The following is a 20,477-nucleotide window of genomic DNA, read 5'->3' as shown; positions in this document are numbered from 1 at the left end:
TAGTGCCGTCGCCGCAAGATTTAAAGATGTGGCGGACGAGCAGTATCGAACACAAAGTAGGCATTATTGCGTCTCCTTAAATACTCTGTAGGGATCGCAAAACACCCTTGGCAAGCGTTGTCACAGCCTCTGATGGGACCTGGAATCCTGCTCCGTCAATGGTGTGGGGATGTTCTAATTAAGCACTAGTTGTTAGTTGTTACCAAGCGTCTTGCTTACGGAGAAAATTATATTTGGTTCCATATGCAGGGGCGGGCAACAAGAGTAGCTACAACAGGGAAAGTGGTGCTGCTTCTTCGGTTGCCGGAGATCCAAAATAATTCAAGTAAATTATATTAACGCTCAAAATTAATTAGAGTCATAAATCCAAAAATTCAATAGTAGGTTCACTCTTGCGTTCAAGTTCATGTCCACGTAAAGGAAAGGTCAAAACCAGACATGCCTCTCAAAATTAAAATAATAAAATATGATAAAATAAAAACAGCTAAACATAAGTCTTCCACAATTTCCCTTGGCCCCCCGACCAACCACTCACAAGTCTAGTCTAGTCTACTCGTCGTCGAAGGTGGTTTTCTTCCCTGCACCATTTAGTACAACATGGGAATTTGTTAAGAATTACCCAGAGCATCACAACCTATCCTAAACACTTGCATTGAAAAAGAGAATAATAAAAATGCCTACCTGTTCCAGGAGCAGCTAGGTTTGGTTTGTTTCCACGTCCTCTGCCTCGTCCACTGTCCCTGAAACCACGTCCACCACCATCCCTACCCCCCCTGCCGCTGTTGCTAAAACGTCCTCCACCACGATTACTGGAATAACCCCTGTCATTACTCCTGGGAGTACCAAAATCACCTTTTGGTTTTGCCTCTTCCACCTGCAAGTAACTGTCTCCAAATTCTTGTCCATTAAATTCTAGAGCTTTGTTGAAGCTGGCGGCATCCGAGAAGTCCATGTAAGCCATCCTGCATTTTATCAACACAATTTATCAAACAAGGCACACATAATGTGTAGAACCACCACCACCAATCGAAAAAGAAAAACAGAGAGATACAATTGCACATGTAGTAAGCTGGAAATACATATAAAAAAAAATCAGCACAGGACATTGTACAGACCCTTTAGAGGCGCCAGTCTCATAATCTTTGGGGATGGACACCCTTGTTATCTCACCACAAGAACTAAAAGCTTCTTGTAAGGAGCTCCTGATCTGTAAAATGAAACTAGTTACACTTGAAAAAGAATCTCAACATTAATTAGACAACAGAGCTCGAATTCCTCAAGCAGTATATACCTCATCCTCCCCAAGGGATCTGTCAAAACCTCGAACAAATATTGTTTTGGATGCACCGCGTGGTCCCTTCTGATATGAGTTGCCCTCTCTTCTGAAATTATTATCAATAAAAGTAAGAAACTAATTTGATGACAACACCAAAACAAAACAACAAATGAAGCAGTTACAAGTTGCAATGTACCCGGTGGGAGTATAAGCACCCCTTTCACCCCTTTCACGAGCCAGATCAAGTCTGATATCACGACCAAGCAAATCTAAACCATTAAGTTCAAGAGCCTGCAATAACAAAAGCTTAATAGTTTAGCAACAGAAACAAAAAAAAACAAAAACAAAAAGATTAACAGCAATACTACAGATTCCACAAAGAAAGTGTCAATGTCAAAGAAAAAAAACGAAACAAAAGTCATACCTTCCTTGCTGCTTCAGCTGTGGCAAACTCAACATGTCCAAAGCCCTTGAACTTCCCTTCTGGATCTGAGGCAAAACGGATATCAACAACTTCGCCAGCATCTTTGAAGAAATTCCTCCTGCATAAAATAGTACTATTAGTTGAAAGAACCTAAAACATAACACAAGCTTAAATCAACGTATACACTTACAAATCGTGTTCCTCAATACGGAAGTTCAGGTTTCCAGCGAACAGCGTCTTAGAAGTCGATACGTCAGGAGTAGCTGGGGTTTTGGGCTGCAAAAACATTATTACAAAATCAGAACATTTATCATAGGCAAGCTGAAAGTACAATTGACAAAAGGGAGGAAGGGTCAATTACAGCTTTCTTCTCAGATTCAGCATCTACCATTTTCACGTCAGTGTCCTGTTCACAAAAATAATATAGTATAACATTAGTCACACGGGTGGGGTACATAAATCTAATATTACTTTGTTCAGTAGTAATGTAAAAGCATTCTGCTATGCAAGAAACATTTATAGACACAAAAATTTAGTATACAATGGTGCAGATATGTACAGATAATAATCTAATTACAGATAATGCAGATATTAGAGTTGGAAAATTCATGTACCCCTAAGAGCATCCTATTAAGCCACAAGTCCTAATGAATAAGAGATCCGACAAGCATCACCTAAAAGAAACTAATATCACACTAGCTCAGTAAAATTACCTTTTTCTTGGGAGTCTTTGCAGGTTGATCTTCCTCTTCTTCGTCGGAACTGGATTCCTCCTCTGACTCGCTGCTATCTTGCTTTGAAACTTGAGAAGGCTGCAAGAATCCAAAGAGGCATGACTACAAGTCCCAAAAACATTACAATCTAATGCTGAATGTAAACCCAAAAACTATCACCTTTACTTTCTCTGTCTTTGGAGGTTCCTCCTCTGAACTATCAGAGTCACCATCCTCCATATCCTCATCAGAGTCACTTGAATCCTCATCCTTTTTGGATGGCTTAACACTCTTAGCAGCAGCGGCAACAGTTTTTGTGGTACCCTGCAACAAAATAAATTAATTAATGCCATCACCAAACCGCTTTAAATACTTAAGAAAAAAATACAAGAAACCACTATTTATCCTGTCCACCAAAGAGAGTTACATTAAAAAGGCTTTCTGCCTTCACATGTGACACTAAATAAAAGCTAGAGCATCAAACTTTACTAGCTGCAACACATCCAATAGGAATTTAAATAGAAGCAAACCTTCACTTCCTCTGAACTATCATCAGAATCCTCCTCTGAACTATCATCAGAGGAGCTTGAAACATCCTTTCCTTTAGGGATTACAGCAGATACTTTTTTCACAACTTCCTAAACATGTTCAGAAAGATTAACATTCAAACTATTTACTGAAAACCCAAATTAAAATGGCTCAACCTATAGAGTAAATCCTTCAGATGATAGAAATATTTAAGCTTGAGGACAAACCTCTTCTTCAGATTCAGAGCTCTCTTCAGACTCAGAGCTGCTAGTGTCTGCTTTCTTAACAGGAACTGATGGGCCTTTCTTAGCAGCTGCAGCCGGCTTTTGGGCAGTAACCTTTGCAGGGGTTTTCTAGAAACACAAAAGTAGAGGATCACTATCAACCAAAAGGTACCTTTCCCAATCTAACAAAGGACAAAATACACAGTACAGTATCCCAATATACAGTTTTCACTGATTCAATCTTCACGAGCATGTCCTATACAATAACACCTATGGAAAAAAAAATTACAGCACCAAGTTTGGAAAACCAGATCCCGCACTATAGTGTGATTCCTTCAGATGATACAAATTATCAAGCTTGAGCACACACCTCATCTTCAGATTCAGAGCTCTCTTCAGACTCAGAGCTGCTAGTGTCTGCCTTCTTAACAGGCACTACTGGGCCTTTCTTAGCAGCTGCAGCTGGCTTTTGGGCAGTAACCTTTGCAGGGGTTTTCTACAAACACAAAGTACAGTACCCCAAATATACAGTTATCACTGAATCAATCTTCACGTGAATGACCCATACAATAACCCCCAAGGCAAAAAAAAATTACAGCATCAAGTTTGGAAAACCAAAAACTCACATCATCATCTTCCGAATCATCGCTACTCTCATCTGAGCTTTCAGTTGAGACATCTTTCTTCTTTATAGCAGCAGTTGGGCCATTCTTAGCAGCTACCTTAGATTTAGGAGCCTAAAACAAAGCAGTAACGCACACTTAAAAATAGCCACTCTACTTTCAAAATCAGGAATAAAACACAATAAATAAACAAAAGTTTATGTGCATCAGTAGTTTTATTTATAAAAATAAATAAAATAAAAAACTCACTTCCTCCTCATCAGATTCCTCATCCGATGAATCATCACTGCTAGATGACACAGCTTTTTTAGCAGGAACTGACTTTTTTAAGGGAGCGGAAGGCTTGGCAGCAGGTTCCTATATCATACAACACAAATAAGTCTCATAATAAATTGGACAACTCTATCAACCACACTGACATTAAAATAAAATGAATACTCACTTCATCAGAGTCAGAATCATCTGATTCAGAACTGCTAGATGGCTTACTTTTACCATTTTTAGCAGCCTTGGGAGCAGGTTTCTGAGTAAAAATAACGCCATAAATGTTTTTCCCAAGTAGTAAGAAAAGGGTAAGTAAACATCCAAACCAATTACTCATCAACATGAACTTTTAGGGTCATCGTCGAACCAAATAGAATGTCAACTCCAAAACCAAGATGATGAAGTCTACTTTCTCAAAATTCAAAATTCTGGGACATTAAAGATGCATAATATCATTTTAAGTGCACATGTTAAGAATAATACACAAAGAAATAACCCATACAAACAAACACATAATAACACTATCTCATAAACAAACAAGAAAAAACAAGTGTGTAGCGTAATAAACCTTCACGTCAGAGTCAGAAGACACATCAGACTCCTCCTCGGAACTACTAGTCTCCACTTTCTTCTTCTGGGTCTTTGCTTCAACTTTCTTCTTCTGAATGGCCTGCGCTATGCCCTCGTCAATCTTCTGCTTCTTTGCGCTCACAACCTTCTCTATTTCGTTCTCAGCATCTCTCTTACCTTCTCAACACAACCACAACCAAAACAAATTCAATAACCAACATCCGAAATAAAAATATCTCAAAACAAACCAAATATGCAAAATTTAAACTTCAAACTACACTATCAACGGATAAAAACACCATGGCACAACGAATAAATAAAATAAAATCAAAACAAAAATTTCCCAAAACTCCGAAAAGAATCGAAACCTTTCTTTCCAGACTTCGGAGTTGGAACAACTACAGCGGGAGCCTCAGCCTGTACGGAAAATCAAAACCCAATTAGTAAACGAAATCATCGAAACAAAACCGAAGACTTGACGAAGCGAAAGCAGTTCAAAAGAATCTCATACTTTGGTGGCGGATTTCTTGCTTGATTTGCCCATTTGGGAGATTAAGCTAGGGTTTCGATATGAAATATGGGAAGAACAAAGAACAGAGGGGCGGAGGCTGGCTGCTCTGAAAAACCCTAGGGTTTAGGGTTGTAGGGATTTTGGGAGCGGTGGGAGTGAGCGTAGAATAATTATCGATGCTGCTCTCTATTTATACAATTTGGGAATCTGCGTGAGGGGTTAGGGTTTTTGACAGGCACGCATGTAAGCGTGTGCATCATGCTGTGCGTTTTGATTTCTTTGAAACTGAACCGTACGCTAAACAACTGCGTTTGTCACTCCTTGGGCCTAAAATTGTCCAGAAGTTTGTTTGGGCTTTTGCCTCTATTACACCCACATACGGAAATATCAAGGAGTTCATAAGAGTGAAGAAGAATTTGCAAGTGACCCTTTAACATAGTATTGAGAATGAGTTGAGTTATTTCATGACGACTATGGGTTTGAATTCTGTCAGTGAATAATCTAACATCTAATTTAACAAAATCTACCATTTGAAAAAAATAAAAAAATAAAAAAAATGTGAAGAAGAATTTACTTTTTCGAACAAAAACATAAAAAATTCAATAATATGCAGTATTGAATAATAATAGAAATAAATGGTTGGGATTTGACCATAGAAGATTTATAACTGTTGTTAAAATCAAATTTAACGGTTAAAACACTCTTATAAGAAATCCTACTCGGACTAGCTTACACCTCTCCATTTTGCTTCAAAACTTTATCAGTCTAGGCTCATAAGAAAGTTTGAAATTATCGGGATCTCACCCTAATAAGACTAATCGAAGTTTTCTTTGAAAAGCAAACAAAGGATTAGCATGCATGGTTAGAGCAGTGTACTTCTCTCTTCACAATCAAGTTTGAATTCATCTTTCTGTAATTTTCATTAATTCAATATAGACTATCGTCCAAAAAGAAATTTGAAATGATTATGAGATCTCACCGGAAGGCTGATCAAGATTTTTTGGAAACATCCGAGCCATGAAAAATTAAGTTAATCTGAAAAATCTAAAATTACTAAAACAATGCTGTTATTTTACAAGGCATGAAAAATTGGGAAAATTTTGTATATAAAGATAAAGATAGTAAATTATTTTGTTGGGGGCTTTTCACTTCTCTCATCCGCTCAAAAAGGGATGGGAAAACGGAGGGTTTTGCCTACTACTGTTACCCAAAGCCGCCTCCAAATTTGGGCCTCTCTTATCTTCTTTCTTTGTTCTCCGAGAACGCATAATGAGTAACGAAAAGCGTCTGCGTTTCGGCTTTTCATCTTCCTTCTCCCTCAACGAATGGAAGCCTTTAAAGCAGGGCGTTTCCTTTCTCTACCAAGACTATGTTAAAGAACACTGTAAGATCAGTTTCAAAAACCAAATGGTGATTTTCTTCTGCTTCCGCCTTCTCCGTATTGTTCATTCCATTTCCTAAGTTCGTTCATGCTTGAAGCATCGTAGGAAACTGATGGCCCAACCTACATAATCAAGATAGAAATAAGTAACTGACATTTCAGCATAAATATTACCTGTAGATGTGTCCTCGAAAAGTAAACATAACAAATTCATCTATCTTAAATTCTTTACCTTGGCTTTTGATTGAATAAAATCATCAAGCGTCAGCGGCCTTAACACCGTAGATGCGTCACTTTTTATGTCCTGCGCAATAAGTAACCAAACACCACCAATTGGCACACTGAAATCAGTACAAAACTTTACGCACAATGAAAAAGAAGGTGAAGATATTCAACAGGACAATAGAAAATTGAGAAAATAGCAGCAAAAATTTATTCCTCCCAAGGCACACCCAAAATTAAAATAGAAACTCAAACACTTTGACAGGCCCGTAAATGGAACCAACGAGAAACTGACACTGACATTACAAACAACAAAAATGCATATTACCTTCTTTTCTTCTTCTAAAAGCTCCTGGACAGGTCTATAAGCAGCAGCAATGCAGAGGTTCTTCAAATCGCTGCCAGAGTATCCCTCCGTTGCTTCTGAAAGTTTGTCAAATTGGAAACCAAGTGCTAGATTCTCTTGACCAAGAAATATACTCAATATCTTCTTACGATTTTCAACATCAGGTAAATCAACGTATATCCTACGAAGCAACCAACATAACTCGGTCAACATTGTTTGAACTTTATTTTAATTAATTTTTTGCCATATGAGGATAATCTACTATCAAAGAATACCATAACCAATCTGGCAAGACAGAGACGAACAATTGACAGAACCATCGTAACCAATATGGAATAAATCAACCACACCTTCTTGGTAACCGACGAATGACAGCATCATCAAGGTCAAATGGTCGATTTGTGGCGCCAAGAATGAGGATTCTTTGACTGTCTTTGGACCTCAATCCATCCCAAGCTGCCATGAACTCATTTCTCATTCTTCTAGTTGCCTCATGCTCAAAAGACCCACCACGAGCACCAAGCAAACTATCAACCTACAACAGAGAATATTTAACAGGATGGTCAAATTCTGGGTTCAAAAAGAAAACAAAAGGAACTAGATTGTTGTACATCATTATTCTTTTAATTCCTCAAAACTGAAAACCTCACCTCATCAACAAATATTATGACGGGAGCAAGCTTGCTGGCAAAGGAGAAGAGAGCCTTGGTCAGCTTTTCAGCATCTCCAAACCACTGTATCAAAAAAAGTTACAAAGATAAGCATTTAACAGAAACATAGCTTGTTATTTGGTTCGTGAAATTAAACTAACCACTGCCAGATCATACTCGAAAGCATACCTTTGATGTTAGAGTAGAACCAGTTATGCTGATAAAGTTCGTCCCAGCTTCTGTTGCGAGTGCCTTGGCAAGAAGGGTCTTCCCAGTTCCAGGAGGCCCAAAAAGTAATATTCCTTTGCAAGGCTAACCATGCAGCATCACATGGTTAGGCACTCATTCAAGCATTAATGCAAATAATGAGCAAGATTAAAATAAATACCCGCAACAAGTTTCCATGAGAGAAAAGCTCCGGTCTCCTCATTGGAAGAATGACAAGTTCATTCAGCGCTCTCTTCACGTCCTCCAGAGCACCGACATCATCAAACCGAACACCAATTTCACCAGGAGGTACTACTGCTGAAACAAAGTTGCTCTCATATTCATCCTTTGCTAGGTTCTGCAACAGTTTATATATGTTAAAGGTGAAACAAGATACAAAAAACTCAAATACTTAACATTTAGTATGAGCCAATTAAATACATGCCTTCAAATTTTGAGAGGGCTTCCGAGACAAACTTTCTTGCTCCTTCAAACGTGAAATTGCTATTTCAAGGCTTCACAAAAGTAACAGAAGTGTTAAACGGCAGGGTAACATAAAATTTTTAAATACTATCTACGACAGATGAAACATGTACCTTTCACGAGGCAGATGCAATCTTTCACCTTTAACAGAAGGAAGAAGGCATGATGACAAGTAATGGTTTTTTGCCCAGCCAACTACTTTCTCAGCCTCTGGGAAATAAACAGGTAAAACTATTGAATAAAACTGAATCATTTGAAAATTTCTGGAATTGAAAAAAAAAAACGCATACTAGCTGTAACACTCCAGGAATGCCCTACTCTAGATTCTATATTGACTAGTGCAGATCCCTAGCATGATTAAAGACAACAATATCCCCTTTTTTGGAAACAGAGAAAAAACATATTGCAAAGGTCAAAGTTACAGATTTTATATGAGCCATTGACAAGCAATCCACATACTAGACCGGCATATATGGTAATTCACCACTTACATATCCAACTTATAAACTTCAAAACTCCATATTACAACAGAAACTTAGTATTTTTTTCTGTTTCTTAACAAGGAAAAATGCTCAAGTTAGGATTTCTTACTTCGCTTTGTCAAGATTACACCATCAGTGTCTACTAGCAATAAGTCATTGCATGAGAGCTCATTTTCCTCAAGAACCTACAATAGCTCAAAATAATTCAATAAGTAAGGAGGTTTGAAGAACAAAAAGCCCCCGAAATAGACTAGTAGTGGCACAAATACATTGCACAGTACTTCACCAACCACTCATGTGAATTTCACAACTAGAGGATACCTCATGTAATTCATTTAAATTGCTCCTTGCTATCACAATTCTTCTGTCTTCTTCAATCTGTTTATTGAATGTTCGAAGATCCTCTTCCTCCTGCAAAAGTAAAAAGGATGAGGAAACAGAACGAGTGTGAAACCACAAAAAAAAGGAAAAAGTAATCACATTTGTATGCGTGTAAAGTATGTAGACAGTGGTAACACACATTTATGCAGGAGGAAGACCAACATTTACCTTTGGCGGATAAACGCAGAAAACATTTGTGAATAGCTTATATATTTCATTGTCATCTGATTTCTTTGTTCCTTTAAGTCCCTCTGTAAGACGCTTAAGAGAGAGAGGCTTGAAACAAAAAACAAGCAATTTGTTAATTTAAGTAAAAAGGACACAACATAATTTTAGGGAAAACATCACCTTGCATCTAAGGAAGAAACATATAAATCTTCAACGGTGAAAACTATATAGAAACTCCAAAAGCAGAAAAAAGTTTTTGATAATCCAAGGAGAAGAAAAATAACACGAATTTCTCAAACACAGATTTATGCATTACTGTTTGTGCCAAGTGCATTGTGCTCCTTAAGAATAAAGAGGATTACCAGCTTTGCAAGACGCCCAAAATTTGGAAGTATCATTGTCTGTAGCAGAGTATTTGTAGGGGGAAAGTGTTAGTAATAAACTACAAATAGTTATCCATTAATCAGAAACAAGTAAGCAAACAAAACATATAGAGATCCAACAAAAACGAATCCTTAACACTTACAAATTTCTCTTTCTCCTTTGACCCGGATTCAACTTTGTTCTGCCCGCAAATCAAAACAACAGGACCCAACAACTCGTCCAAAACTTCTTTCACCTTAGCGACAAACTCCTTGCGATCTGACTTGGGAACTGCCCTAGACATCCATTGAGAAGAGTCTGGAAAATAGACAATAAGAGGTTGCTTGGCATGCAATACCTGCAAGCAATGAAAATCCAGATACAGTTTATAGATGGACAACCTCACGCGTCAGAAGACAAAGTTCTTATCCTTTGGTATTGTGTACCACACCTCACATAGGGCCTCCATTGCAATATAACAATCCTCAGTCCGTGGGTCAGGAATATGCTCGATTTCCTTAGCTGTACAAAATGGAAATCTGTCATTCTATAACTAGAAGAGTCGCTACCAGAATTTCCGTCAACACCTTAAGCTATATCAAATTAAAACCATAACCAACTGTGTAGAGAACCGAAAATACGATCTTTTTCATCCATAAAATTCAGCTAATGGTAATAAGCCACCTGCTATTCCATCTAATGCAGCTTTTTGTTTCAATTTCCTTATCCAAAGTATCTACTGGAATTTATTAGCACCGATGAAATTCACAATTAAACAACATGAGTCAAGAATACAAAAACACTAGGAGTACAAAAACAAAAACAGAAAATGATAATATGAACAGCCTCGGTATGAGTAATAACATTATGCAATCCTAGAATTATAACCATGGAACAATGAAGCCCTACACTTGTATTAGATTGCTTAAGTTACATTTAATCATGTCATAAGTTGATCTGATAGGCCATATGCATAATTAAATAGAACTGGTGGAGATTATCAGTTTGCAAATCATAAAGCAACTTGTCTGTATATTGGTCGTAACATTCACATGAACAACGCAACAGTAAATTGTCTGTCAAAATTAATGAAGTCTTAAACAAAGGAAATCAGAGCATAAAGTAATCTCCCAAGTCTAGCAACAAAAATGAACAAAAAAATTAAAAAATCCGCATTACCAAGTATCCAATAAACTGGTGGATCTGCAGGCTGCCCTGCTACTTTCTCCTCTTCATCCACTTCAGTTCCTGTCTTCTGTTTAACATCCAAAAGAACAGCAACTCGATCTCCACTCACCTCATATACCTCCCCTCGTTGACCCTTTGGTAAAGGCCTGTACAGATGTCAAATTCATTAAGTAACAAGATTTCAGAATAACAAGTGTAAATCAACTGCAGCCATGAATTAAATAACTATACTACTGAAACTACTACGAGTATTTTGAATTTTCTAATAGCAAAACAGAAAACTGATACAGGAAGAAAGAGACTACATGCAAAACAGTTGCATAGCTTCCAAAATCATAGATAGTTACATGTATGTACCACATAAAAGCAGCACAAACACAAAAAGACAGAAGTTTTACCATTAGGTGGGTTATGCAGGGCATAAACTGGAATAGTCCAAAATATGTTATGGCAAAGTATATGACAAGTGGACAACAAACTTCTAGCAATACACCCACATAACCTCTAAAAGGAGTCAAACATTTGTGCTAAATCATGGTTGAAAACCACTAACATCTTTTTACTAAACCTGAATAAGCCCCCATACTTAACGGAGACAATGGAACATGGATAGAGACTAGACTATGGAAGTACAAGGGTCAAACTTAGGTCCAAAGAGAAAAAAGGTATGCGAAAAAGCAAAAGCTTTCTAGAGAAAACCAAATGGAGAATCTAAGAATGTTCTACTGTATTTCTCCCCCTACACATGACAACTTACCAACCCACCTGCTACGGAAGATGGTATAAGCATTCCTTGGACCATCAGATGTAGATATCTTCCCCAACAGGACCCTGTATTGCATTATATATGTCAATGTCAGGTGAGGGCGGAGTCAGAGTTCATTTGGGGATGATATCATCCTAAAGGGTTTTGAAAGATAGGCCACAGAGATGATATTCTAGGCAGCACGCTTGTAAGTTTTCCAGCAAGATCTAAAAACTCTGGGGTTCAACACTGTCTCATCCACCAATTCTGGCCAAAAATCCTAGGCCGGTACGAGACAAACTGATGGAACTTAACTCAAAAACATGCTAGCTCATTAAATTCCCCCCAAGAAACAGAATTGAAAACGTAAAATATATGTAGAGAATTGACAAAATTGCATCAAAGACTTGTACAAACAAAATCCCTTGGAGCTCATGATTGGTGCCAACTTTATTCTTTTAAGCTAACGAGGCAATATCAATTATACACAATAAATCTTGCCAAAAGCCCCTCACCTAGGTGCAAAAGGCATATATGCCTTGCCAGAATCCCCAGAAGGGACCTATATTTTCTTTTTGAAGTACACAAGTTTCATTATCCAAAACAATGGAAAGAAATTAGCATTCATGAACTTCAAAATACACTTTAATCTCATGAGTTCTCAAAATTTGAAAATCATCTTTTTATTCAACGCCACAAAAAAAATGAATTCCTCAGTGCAGAAAATGTCAAAGATACTGTTAGATCTACTCAACATTAAATGGAGCAAACAAATGAAAGAAATAATTCAGAACCTGTTATCAGCTTCAACACGTATAGAAGGCCCGATGTACTTCACTCGATCTCCTGCAAAAATGAAGAAGCAAGAATACTGATTTTTTTAGGACGAACAACAAAATGTTCTCATATAGAGATGAACACGACATTTGCAAAAGTAGTTCGACCAAAAATAACAGTTGCACTAGTAATAAGAAAATAAGGGCCCACTTGGGAATGATTATGGGAGGTACAAAATTACTACTAGATTGTTGGACAAATGCTTAAAGTGCTTTAGTGAGAATAAAATCACTTTTTGTGGTTTTATGGAGAAACACATGGGAGGTGCTTCTCCTTAAAAGTGATCATCTTGAAAAACGCAAAAATCACTTGCAGTCTTCAATGAAACTTTTAAAATACCAAAATTACTAATAACTAAAATCACTTCTACATAAACACTCCTAAACGACCCTAAGAAATATAGCTTCTTATCAACTCACAAAACATATAAGATTTGAATATAACATACGGTAAGAATCTATGTATGGAACCTTTCTTTAGCAGTCGTTTGCATTGCTCAGAAGACTCGGCAGTTTCTGATTTTGAGGATTCAGACGAACTCTCAGTTTCCCCAGATACCATCTGCCACATATGAACCATAGATTATAAATCATGATTTACAAAAAAGCATATAAAGAATCCCAATATCAATAAGATCACCATTTAATTTTCTGAATCACTGAAATATGCTTAGGGTAGAAGGACTAAGAATACAAAAACCCTTATGCTCCAAAAAAAAAAAATATGTAAATAACTCATACCTTTGCAAATTCTTCAACAGGAACAAGCTTCTTGAGGGCTGCTTCAGCCCTTGCGTGCGCATCACTTTCATCTTTATCACTAGAATCTGATTTTGCCTCGTTACTACTAGTCCAATCTTCTTCGTTACTCGCAACATTCTCATCCTCAATCTCTGAATCAGAAGTACTCTCCTCCATATCATCATCATCTGATTCAGATTCGCAATCGTCACCAAAATCCTACTCCACATTTGAACAGAAATTAATTATTAAAACCAAACTGTGTGAGTACCAGGAGAAGAGGGGGCAGGGTAATATTAATTTTATTTCAATCTTACATAAGGAGCAAGTACACTGCTGTCTAGCACCAAGAGGGGAACTTTGAGATCTTGTGCAAGTGCTCTAACTAATCTTTCACGATAAAGTTCAGTGCCTGCAGATAAACAAGATAAATGGTAATTTCATTCAGTTCTACAAAACAAAGTTAACTATAGACATTAGCCACTTGAGGAACTTTGAAATACACAAGGTAATGATTAGATTTGTGGAACCTGTGACCAACCTGGAGCACTCCGAAGCAGAATTCTTCCATTTGAAGATGTCAAACGAGAACCATACGTGGAAGTAAACTTTTTATGTTTCAAATGGGAAGCAGCACATTCCACCAAAAGGTTTTTGGTAGGTTCACTATAAAAAATGAAAAATAAATCTATAAATCTTCTGATAAGTGATACGTGATAAGAAAGAAGCAATCAAAAACATAAAAGAGAAGCAATTACTGAATGTAGTAAGGAAATGTATCCCATGACACGGTTATTTTCTCCCACGGAACAATCCTCCTCAAAAACTCATTTTTGAACTTCTCTCGTTTAGTTGAGAAAGGCGACTCTTTCTTTTTACTCTCAATGGTAATCTTTTGACTAGTAAGCCATTCCTTTTGATCTTGTTCCCCAAGCAGAGCATGTGCATCCACACTCCTCCCATCTTCCTTTGCTTTTTCTTGAGAAGACTTCCCTTTATCGAGGTCCACATCACCTTTCACTGGTGTTTGATTATCCTCATTTGCATTCCTTCCGTCACCTTCAGAACTGTAGGCACGTAACTGGCTACCCTTCAAACACGGATTAGACCTTACATGCAAACCAGTGCAGCTATAACCAGGAGCAACATTACGCAACAAGAATGAATCTACGAGATGGCTTCTAATAAAACTACCATGAAAACAGTGGTTTCCCGAAATTGTTTTATGACCCAAAGATTGAGAAGAACCATGAACAGTGTAGGTAGGCGTTGCTGAATATTTGGACATTTGAAGCACCCATCTCTGATTTCTAAACTTTAGTCTCCTTGCATGCATCATCACTTCTTTTTTCCAAATTTTACGCTGCAAAGTATGCTTCAATCAGTTTACAGTAGTAATTTAAATTTGTGAGTGAATTTTCTAGGATACTCACACACTGTGGCATGCTATAAAGTATTCTTTCTAAAATCATTCTCCTGGAAAAGCAAGATTATTGTCATGGAGACAATAATCTGCAAATATATCCAACCACACGGGTCGCCTAATACACATTCTTCCCAATCAAAGTTTTAATGCATTATTTGCTTTTTCCATTTACTATATAGACGATTTGTATGACAATGCCACCGTATTACAGAGACGTTTATAGCTATCTAATATTCTCTAGGCTCTGAATATGAATAACAAGAAGCAAACTTTTCAATTTTAATTCCAGGCACCGCCGGTGTAGAAATAAATAGCATGAATTTCAGAAGACTTAGACCGTTGCAAGCACTTTTGTTCAACTTTTGTGGCATTCTAACTCAAACTTTGCTTCCAACTTCCCAGAAAAAAGAAACAAAAGGAAAGCATCTCCGTAAGTTTTACAGCTCCCTCCGGGAAGCAGACTTCACGCTAAATGCTAAGTAACTAAACAAACCAATCTTAGCAACCAAGGAGAAGTGAGCTTTCATTTTTTATTATTCAACGCTTAACCCAATACAAGCAAACAAACACGAAAATAAAGGCATAAATTACAGGCAATGAGAGAGAGAAGTACCTTAGGTAAAAGGTTGGTTCAGACTTCAAACCCTAGGTTGGTCGGCGGCCATAAAGGGGAGAGACAGACAGACAGAGAGGGAGGCGGTAAAACCGTAGGGGAAGCGAGGCGACGGTTTTGGAGAAAGAAGAGAAACAGAGGCTGTGAGATAAGATCTCTCTCTACCTTCTCCTCACTTTTTTTTTTTTTTTTTTTCTGGGCTACCAAAATGGAACAAGGTTTATGAATCAAATCTTTCAGTTTCTCTCTCTTTTTTTTTTTTTGGGTAAGTGAGTGTAGGTTTGGATTTTTGTCCGGTGAAATTGGAAAGGTTTTCGTAGTTATGGTTATGGGCCGCACTTTATATGGGTTAGGGTTTCTTGGGAAAAACTGCATGACCCAACTTTTGGTTTATTTACCAATAATTTTTTGGCCCAAACCAAAATTCGAATTTGGAACTGAATATACACTCGCCCAAGTTCAAATTCTCCACCACTATCAGTCAATGCAGTTAAAGGAGATGCAACTTCTTTTTTATCTCCTATCTATCTACGATTCTATATATAAAGTGAGAGGCCAAAAAGAGTGAAGCTTTCTAACAAAAGGGAGTAGTTATTGACATATCTACTTTTTATTACACATGTAAATTCAGTTTTTTAAATATTAAAATAAAATGTGAAAGAGCAAATTTCAACATGCGTAAGCGTGTGGCAAGAGGCTAGTTAACCATAAGAGGCACGGACCTTAACCATGCTTCATTTAAATTTTAAGGAGCCATGTGAAGCTATATGTGCTCAACAAAGCATCAACTTTTATATATCCATTAACCAATCATAATGCTTTGTCGTAGCTAGAGAGCTGAAAGGTTGGATATGCTTGATCCTAGGCCAATTCTTTCACCTAAGACCAAAGGATTTCGCGTGTTCAAGCTATCCTATCTATGTTCTGTATATTTTTGTAATTGTCGAAGGGAATGACTTATTTTATACTTACATAACTGACATCGTGTATTAATCTGTTTTCGGAGCTTTTCATTAACTACATACGTAGTATCTTCATATGATGTCCTTTTGAACTTTGTTGAAAGAACTAATCACCCATCAGCAAAGAAAGTTGCATCTGGACAATTAGCATATATCTAAGCTACCAAATAGATTAAATATCATCACATGATTTAATTTATAAACACCAGTATTTCATTCATCTTATGCTTGAGTTGAAAGTTGAAAGTTGAAACAAAAAAGGAGGGAAAAAATTCTAACTAAATTACCCTTGTTTATTACAGCTCCTTAGACAAAACTAAACACGTAATTTGAAACATCAACAATTACACAATCATTAGAACATAAACCAATCAACAGAAAGCAGCAAATGTTCATGCCAAACCGCATGCAGGCAACCGGAGAGAGATTCATAGAGTTATTTGCAATTGATAGAGCTCATTTCCTCCGAATAGGATTCAATCTCACTTTAAGAGAATACAGGTTTGGGCGATCATAGAAGTCACAACATACGGATCCATGTTCGACGCTGGCCTTCTGTCCTCGAAATAGCCTGACATTTGTGAAGAAATATGACATGTTCAGATTTCAGCTTGAGAGCTAACTTGCATCGCAAGCATTAAGACAATGATCTGTTTCCGAAATTGATAATGACACAAAAACATTCACATTCTACGATGCATATGCGAATGCGAATGCGAATGCGAATGCATTCATACCTTTGCCAGCTTGCTCAGTTTCGCGACCAACCCGAATGGAAGCCCCTCGGTTTGCCACGCCCTGTGATTGAGAATGCAAAGTTCAACTAATACTTGTTTTCGCAGGTTTACTAAACATGATTTCAACAAAAACTAGAAACGTGGATTTGTATTAGCGATTATCCCACGGCGGTATAAGCTTACCCAAGAGAAAGTATGGATGTCAGCCGTCTCATGGAGACCTGTCAATCTCCTCTCGTTGCCTTTTCCGTAGGAAGCAATGTGTTCCTTGTGGCGCAGACTCAGTTTCTCGATTGCCTTCTTGATCACGTTAATTCCGCCATCATTTCTCATCGACTTGGTACTGAAAGGCATAGAAAGAGTTCATCACACACACACACGCTAGAGGGTTGGTTGCATCTAACATGATTGCAAAATTGCATTATTCCAATTACTTTCAAGCCTTAATTAATGAGTACCTATAGTTAGTGTGAGCACCCGCACCATTCCAATCACCCTGGTATAAATTGATCAAGAAGGAAGAATACATAAAAAGTACTTAAGTAAACAATACAGAGTCGAATAACTATACGAAAATGAAGCGCGTTAAAAAGACCTGGATTGGTTTTGGGTCCAAAGAAAGGACAACTCCTGCAATTTCTGTAATTCGCTGTTTTGTCAAGCAAATAATCATATTAACACGAGACCTTAGAAAAATTAATGTACTATAGAGAAGAGAGTGAAAATACTCAAATTATACGTTTTCTAGTTATATCGTATGAGAGCTTACCTCGAGGATGTATCTAGCAGCCCATAACTGATCACCAGCAGCAATACCAGCAGTAGGACCGACTTGAAACTCCCACTGCTCCGCATAAGCAAACAGACCAAATTACAAGCGGTTTTCAATCCCTCAATTTTATTTCTTAGCAACCAAATTAAGTACGTAAAACGGTAAAAGCGAGCGTATATATATACCTGCCCGGGCATAACTTCAGCATTTATGCCGCTGAGATTTATTCCGGCATAGAGGCATGCCTTGTAATGTGAGTCCACAATGTCGCGACCGAAGGCCTTGTCTGCTCCGGCACCACAGTAGTAGGGACCCTATATATACGTATAGATAGATACAAGAAACAGAACGTAACAGTTAATTAATAAGTAATCTTCTAATGTTGTGGTTCGTGCTATAACAAGTAATTAGGCATGTTAGGGAACTTTGAAGCATACGAAAATTGATCTTGATAACATTAATCATAGCAAATTATGTAAGTACCTGTGGACCCGGGAACCCACCAATTGGCCACCCAAGTGGCCAATTGATATCCTTCTGCAGAAGAGTGTACTCTTGCTCGATGCCGTACCTAATCAATAAGAAATGTCATCAGTAAGAGGCACTAATTGTTGGATGTGCAATGGAGAATTCTAAAAATATTTAACATGTAATCAAATATGTGTTTGTACATGTTAAAAACGGACGAGGTTAAAAATTAGTCAAAATTTGAATAAATAACCAAGTGATACATCATTTGGTGAATAAAACTTGATCAATTGTTCTCTAATGCTTCTGCAGTTTTTTGATCCAGGTCAATCCTTCAAACAACTATATAGGTTGGATGGGTCGATCTAACCCAAGTGATTAGGAGGATAAGCAAAAATAACAAAACTAATCCAATAATTAAGTTGTCCCTAACCTACATTTTATAATTACAATTGGCATGAAACAAAACATAATTCTTTGTTAAAGATAACGCTTTGTTAACGTCGTCAATGGTGATAAAAGTGCTGGCAAGAACAAAGACTATACGTCAGCAGTTGACAGTCAAGTGTAACCGTACGGCCCGTAAAAAGCAAAGATGTTGATACGATTTTGGAATAAATAACTCTTAGCCAGTACTAATATAGAACATAGAATTAATATTTTAGAGATAATGGATGGCTTACCAAGGATCCTCGGCGACAACGTCGGGGTGACTGAATATCTTGGCAGCGTTGAATCTGTTGTTGGTGGGGATCGGCTCGCCGGCCGGTGTGTACGCATCACATATCACCTATTTTTATTGGAAAAAAAGAAAAAAACGATATTCATACACCCTCAACTTTTTAAGATACAAACTGATTAATCGGATAAAACAACAATTAAAAAGAAAACGAAAACGTAGACGTGGATTTCGTTTGATGTTTACCAGGATGTTTTTTCCTCTTCGGAATGGATCCCTAAAAATAGCCTGGGGACTAAAGCAGCAAAAGTCCAAGTGTCAGTTTCAAAACAAACAAAAAGAAAAGAAAAATGAAGGGATTAGATTAAAGATTGCAGATACGTACTGCAGGATGACTTCACTGTCATCCCCTGGGGCTTGGCCTGTGCTTGAGCCGTCGTAGTTCCACTTGGGCAGTTCTGATGGGTCCGTTACTACTCCGGGCAGTGTCTGTTTTTTCATGTCCATAAAACAATAAGTAAAAATTAAATTTTAAATTAATTCCATGTTAGCTTGTAAACATGAAAATTAGCTACCCTATATCTGAGGTCCTAAGTTCGATTTTTCCGGCTCGTTTAAAACGAAGAACAACAAGGAAGGCCTACCTTTGCTTTGCTTCTCAAGTCCAAACCAGATCCTCCAATCCTATAAGAAGAGAAAGAAAAACAAAGACAGAGAACGTTAACGATGGATAACATTACGTAAAATAAATCAAAGGAGGTGGGCATGCATATACCAAATGTATTCAGCGATGGTCTTCTCAGTGGATTCGGAGAGATTGAGGTTGATGAGATCAGAGAGGAGAGACATGGTCACGAACGAACAGGAGGATGGTTCTCCAGACAGAGAGGCTGAGAGAGAGAAGAACGGCAAAACAGAGGGGGAGGGAGAGAGAGAGAGAGCGATGGAGAACAATGGGGGGTTTGGTTTTAAGTAGGGGAGGTGACAAAGTCTAACAACTAAATTATTAATTTAATTTCGAATAGAATAGGGAGCAAAAATACGTGAATTTCATTGGGGAGAAACTTTCGAGGATGTACATTGTCACCATATATAAAGGGAATTGCGGAATCCCCAATATACTTTGGAATCTTTTAATATTATGGCTATGATGTTGCTATTATAATCTTTTTACGGTTTTAAAATTTTAATTTCTAAATTATCTTCATTTGGAAAAATCGTGCGGAAAATCTTGTGGATCATTTGACGGTCGAAAATTCTGAATTTAATTTTCATTGATCTTTTTATCTTGCACACATTTTATTAATTTTTGTCTATTAATCTTTTAAAATTTATTTGATCTGACCAAGATAAATTGAGAGAAATGTGTGATGGATAAATATGAGTGTGTGGATAGCATCACCCATTTTTATTTTCTGCCGTCCTCCTATTCCCCTTCGTTTTTTTACTCTGTTAGCTTTCAATTCCATGGCTCTTCTTCTACCTGCTGGCATC

The 20,477-nt window shown here is 37.5% G+C and overlaps 3 protein-coding genes across 9 annotated transcripts; all 3 read right to left on the bottom strand.

Moving 5' to 3' along the window:
• Positions 1-317: 317 nt before the first annotated feature.
• LOC137736735 (nucleolin 1-like) lies at positions 318-5,309 on the bottom strand. 6 transcript variants are annotated; one of them, XM_068475980.1, is made up of 19 exons: positions 5,134-5,307; positions 4,991-5,039; positions 4,621-4,799; positions 4,231-4,311; positions 4,038-4,145; positions 3,792-3,902; positions 3,536-3,661; positions 3,169-3,291; positions 2,944-3,051; positions 2,594-2,737; positions 2,414-2,512; positions 2,062-2,106; positions 1,891-1,976; positions 1,701-1,818; positions 1,473-1,567; positions 1,292-1,382; positions 1,116-1,207; positions 682-962; positions 318-578 (listed from the first exon to the last, which is right to left on the bottom strand). In XM_068475980.1, the coding sequence occupies exons 1-19, from the start codon at positions 5,164-5,166 to the stop codon at positions 550-552; spliced, it is 1,998 nt and encodes a 665-aa protein (XP_068332081.1). In that variant the 5' UTR covers positions 5,167-5,307; the 3' UTR covers positions 318-549. The 6 variants fall into 6 exon arrangements, with proteins under 6 accessions (XP_068332081.1, XP_068332080.1, XP_068332084.1 ...); XM_068475979.1 differs by having other exon boundaries at positions 3,169-3,294; positions 5,134-5,306; XM_068475983.1 differs by lacking the exon at positions 2,944-3,051.
• An 854-nt stretch (positions 5,310-6,163) lies between these two features.
• LOC137736997 (uncharacterized) lies at positions 6,164-15,585 on the bottom strand. 2 transcript variants are annotated; one of them, XM_068476334.1, is made up of 24 exons: positions 15,366-15,585; positions 14,085-14,689; positions 13,868-13,992; positions 13,644-13,738; positions 13,327-13,545; positions 13,057-13,147; positions 12,544-12,595; positions 11,770-11,835; positions 10,996-11,150; positions 10,268-10,338; positions 9,980-10,174; positions 9,816-9,854; positions 9,454-9,561; positions 9,226-9,315; positions 9,014-9,089; positions 8,536-8,632; positions 8,385-8,454; positions 8,121-8,297; positions 7,922-8,044; positions 7,733-7,816; positions 7,433-7,617; positions 7,065-7,263; positions 6,747-6,818; positions 6,164-6,637 (listed from the first exon to the last, which is right to left on the bottom strand). In XM_068476334.1, the coding sequence occupies exons 2-24, from the start codon at positions 14,663-14,665 to the stop codon at positions 6,530-6,532; spliced, it is 3,078 nt and encodes a 1,025-aa protein (XP_068332435.1). In that variant the 5' UTR covers positions 14,666-14,689; positions 15,366-15,585; the 3' UTR covers positions 6,164-6,529. The 2 variants fall into 2 exon arrangements, with proteins under 2 accessions (XP_068332435.1, XP_068332436.1); XM_068476335.1 differs by lacking the exon at positions 11,770-11,835 and having other exon boundaries at positions 15,366-15,584.
• Positions 15,586-16,619: 1,034 nt separating this feature from the next.
• LOC137736998 (glutamine synthetase nodule isozyme-like) lies at positions 16,620-19,832 on the bottom strand. Its single transcript, XM_068476336.1, has 13 exons — positions 19,759-19,832; positions 19,628-19,667; positions 19,369-19,472; positions 19,230-19,278; positions 18,988-19,094; positions 18,320-18,407; positions 18,022-18,150; positions 17,834-17,908; positions 17,660-17,713; positions 17,523-17,560; positions 17,248-17,407; positions 17,065-17,125; positions 16,620-16,898 (listed from the first exon to the last, which is right to left on the bottom strand). Exons 1-13 carry the CDS (start codon positions 19,830-19,832, stop codon positions 16,810-16,812), a joined length of 1,068 nt encoding a protein of 355 aa, XP_068332437.1. The 3' UTR covers positions 16,620-16,809.
• Positions 19,833-20,477: the final 645 nt, after the last annotated feature.

Source organism: Pyrus communis, chromosome 6 (assembly GCF_963583255.1).
Source record: "Pyrus communis chromosome 6, drPyrComm1.1, whole genome shotgun sequence".
Classification (NCBI taxonomy): Eukaryota; Viridiplantae; Streptophyta; class Magnoliopsida; order Rosales; family Rosaceae; genus Pyrus; species Pyrus communis.
This window is presented reverse-complemented; position numbering and strand designations above follow the sequence as displayed.

Coding starts and splice junctions, on each gene's coding strand:
- LOC137736997 (XM_068476334.1), bottom strand. CDS start 14,665: ATGATGCATGCAAGGAGACTAAAGTTTAGAAATCAGAGATGGGTGCTT. Junction 9,316..9,453: donor TCTGCGTTTATCCGCCAAAG/GTAAATGTTGGT, acceptor TTACTTTTGCAG/GAGGAAGAGGATCTTCGAAC. Junction 8,298..8,384: donor AGCCCTCTCAAAATTTGAAG/GCATGTATTTAA, acceptor AAACTGTTGCAG/AACCTAGCAAAGGATGAATA.
- LOC137736998 (XM_068476336.1), bottom strand. CDS start 19,832: ATGTCTCTCCTCTCTGATCTCATCAACCTCAATCTCTCCGAATCCACT. Junction 17,909..18,021: donor CTGAAGTTATGCCCGGGCAG/GTATATATATAC, acceptor TATGCGGAGCAG/TGGGAGTTTCAAGTCGGTCC. Junction 16,899..17,064: donor AACTGAGCAAGCTGGCAAAG/GTATGAATGCAT, acceptor CACAAATGTCAG/GCTATTTCGAGGACAGAAGG.
- LOC137736735 (XM_068475978.1), bottom strand. CDS start 5,166: ATGGGCAAATCAAGCAAGAAATCCGCCACCAAA. Junction 4,312..4,620: donor CTTCTGACTCTGACGTGAAG/GTTTATTACGCT, acceptor ATTTTTACTCAG/AAACCTGCTCCCAAGGCTGC. Junction 1,568..1,700: donor CAGCTGAAGCAGCAAGGAAG/GTATGACTTTTG, acceptor TTGTTATTGCAG/GCTCTTGAACTTAATGGTTT.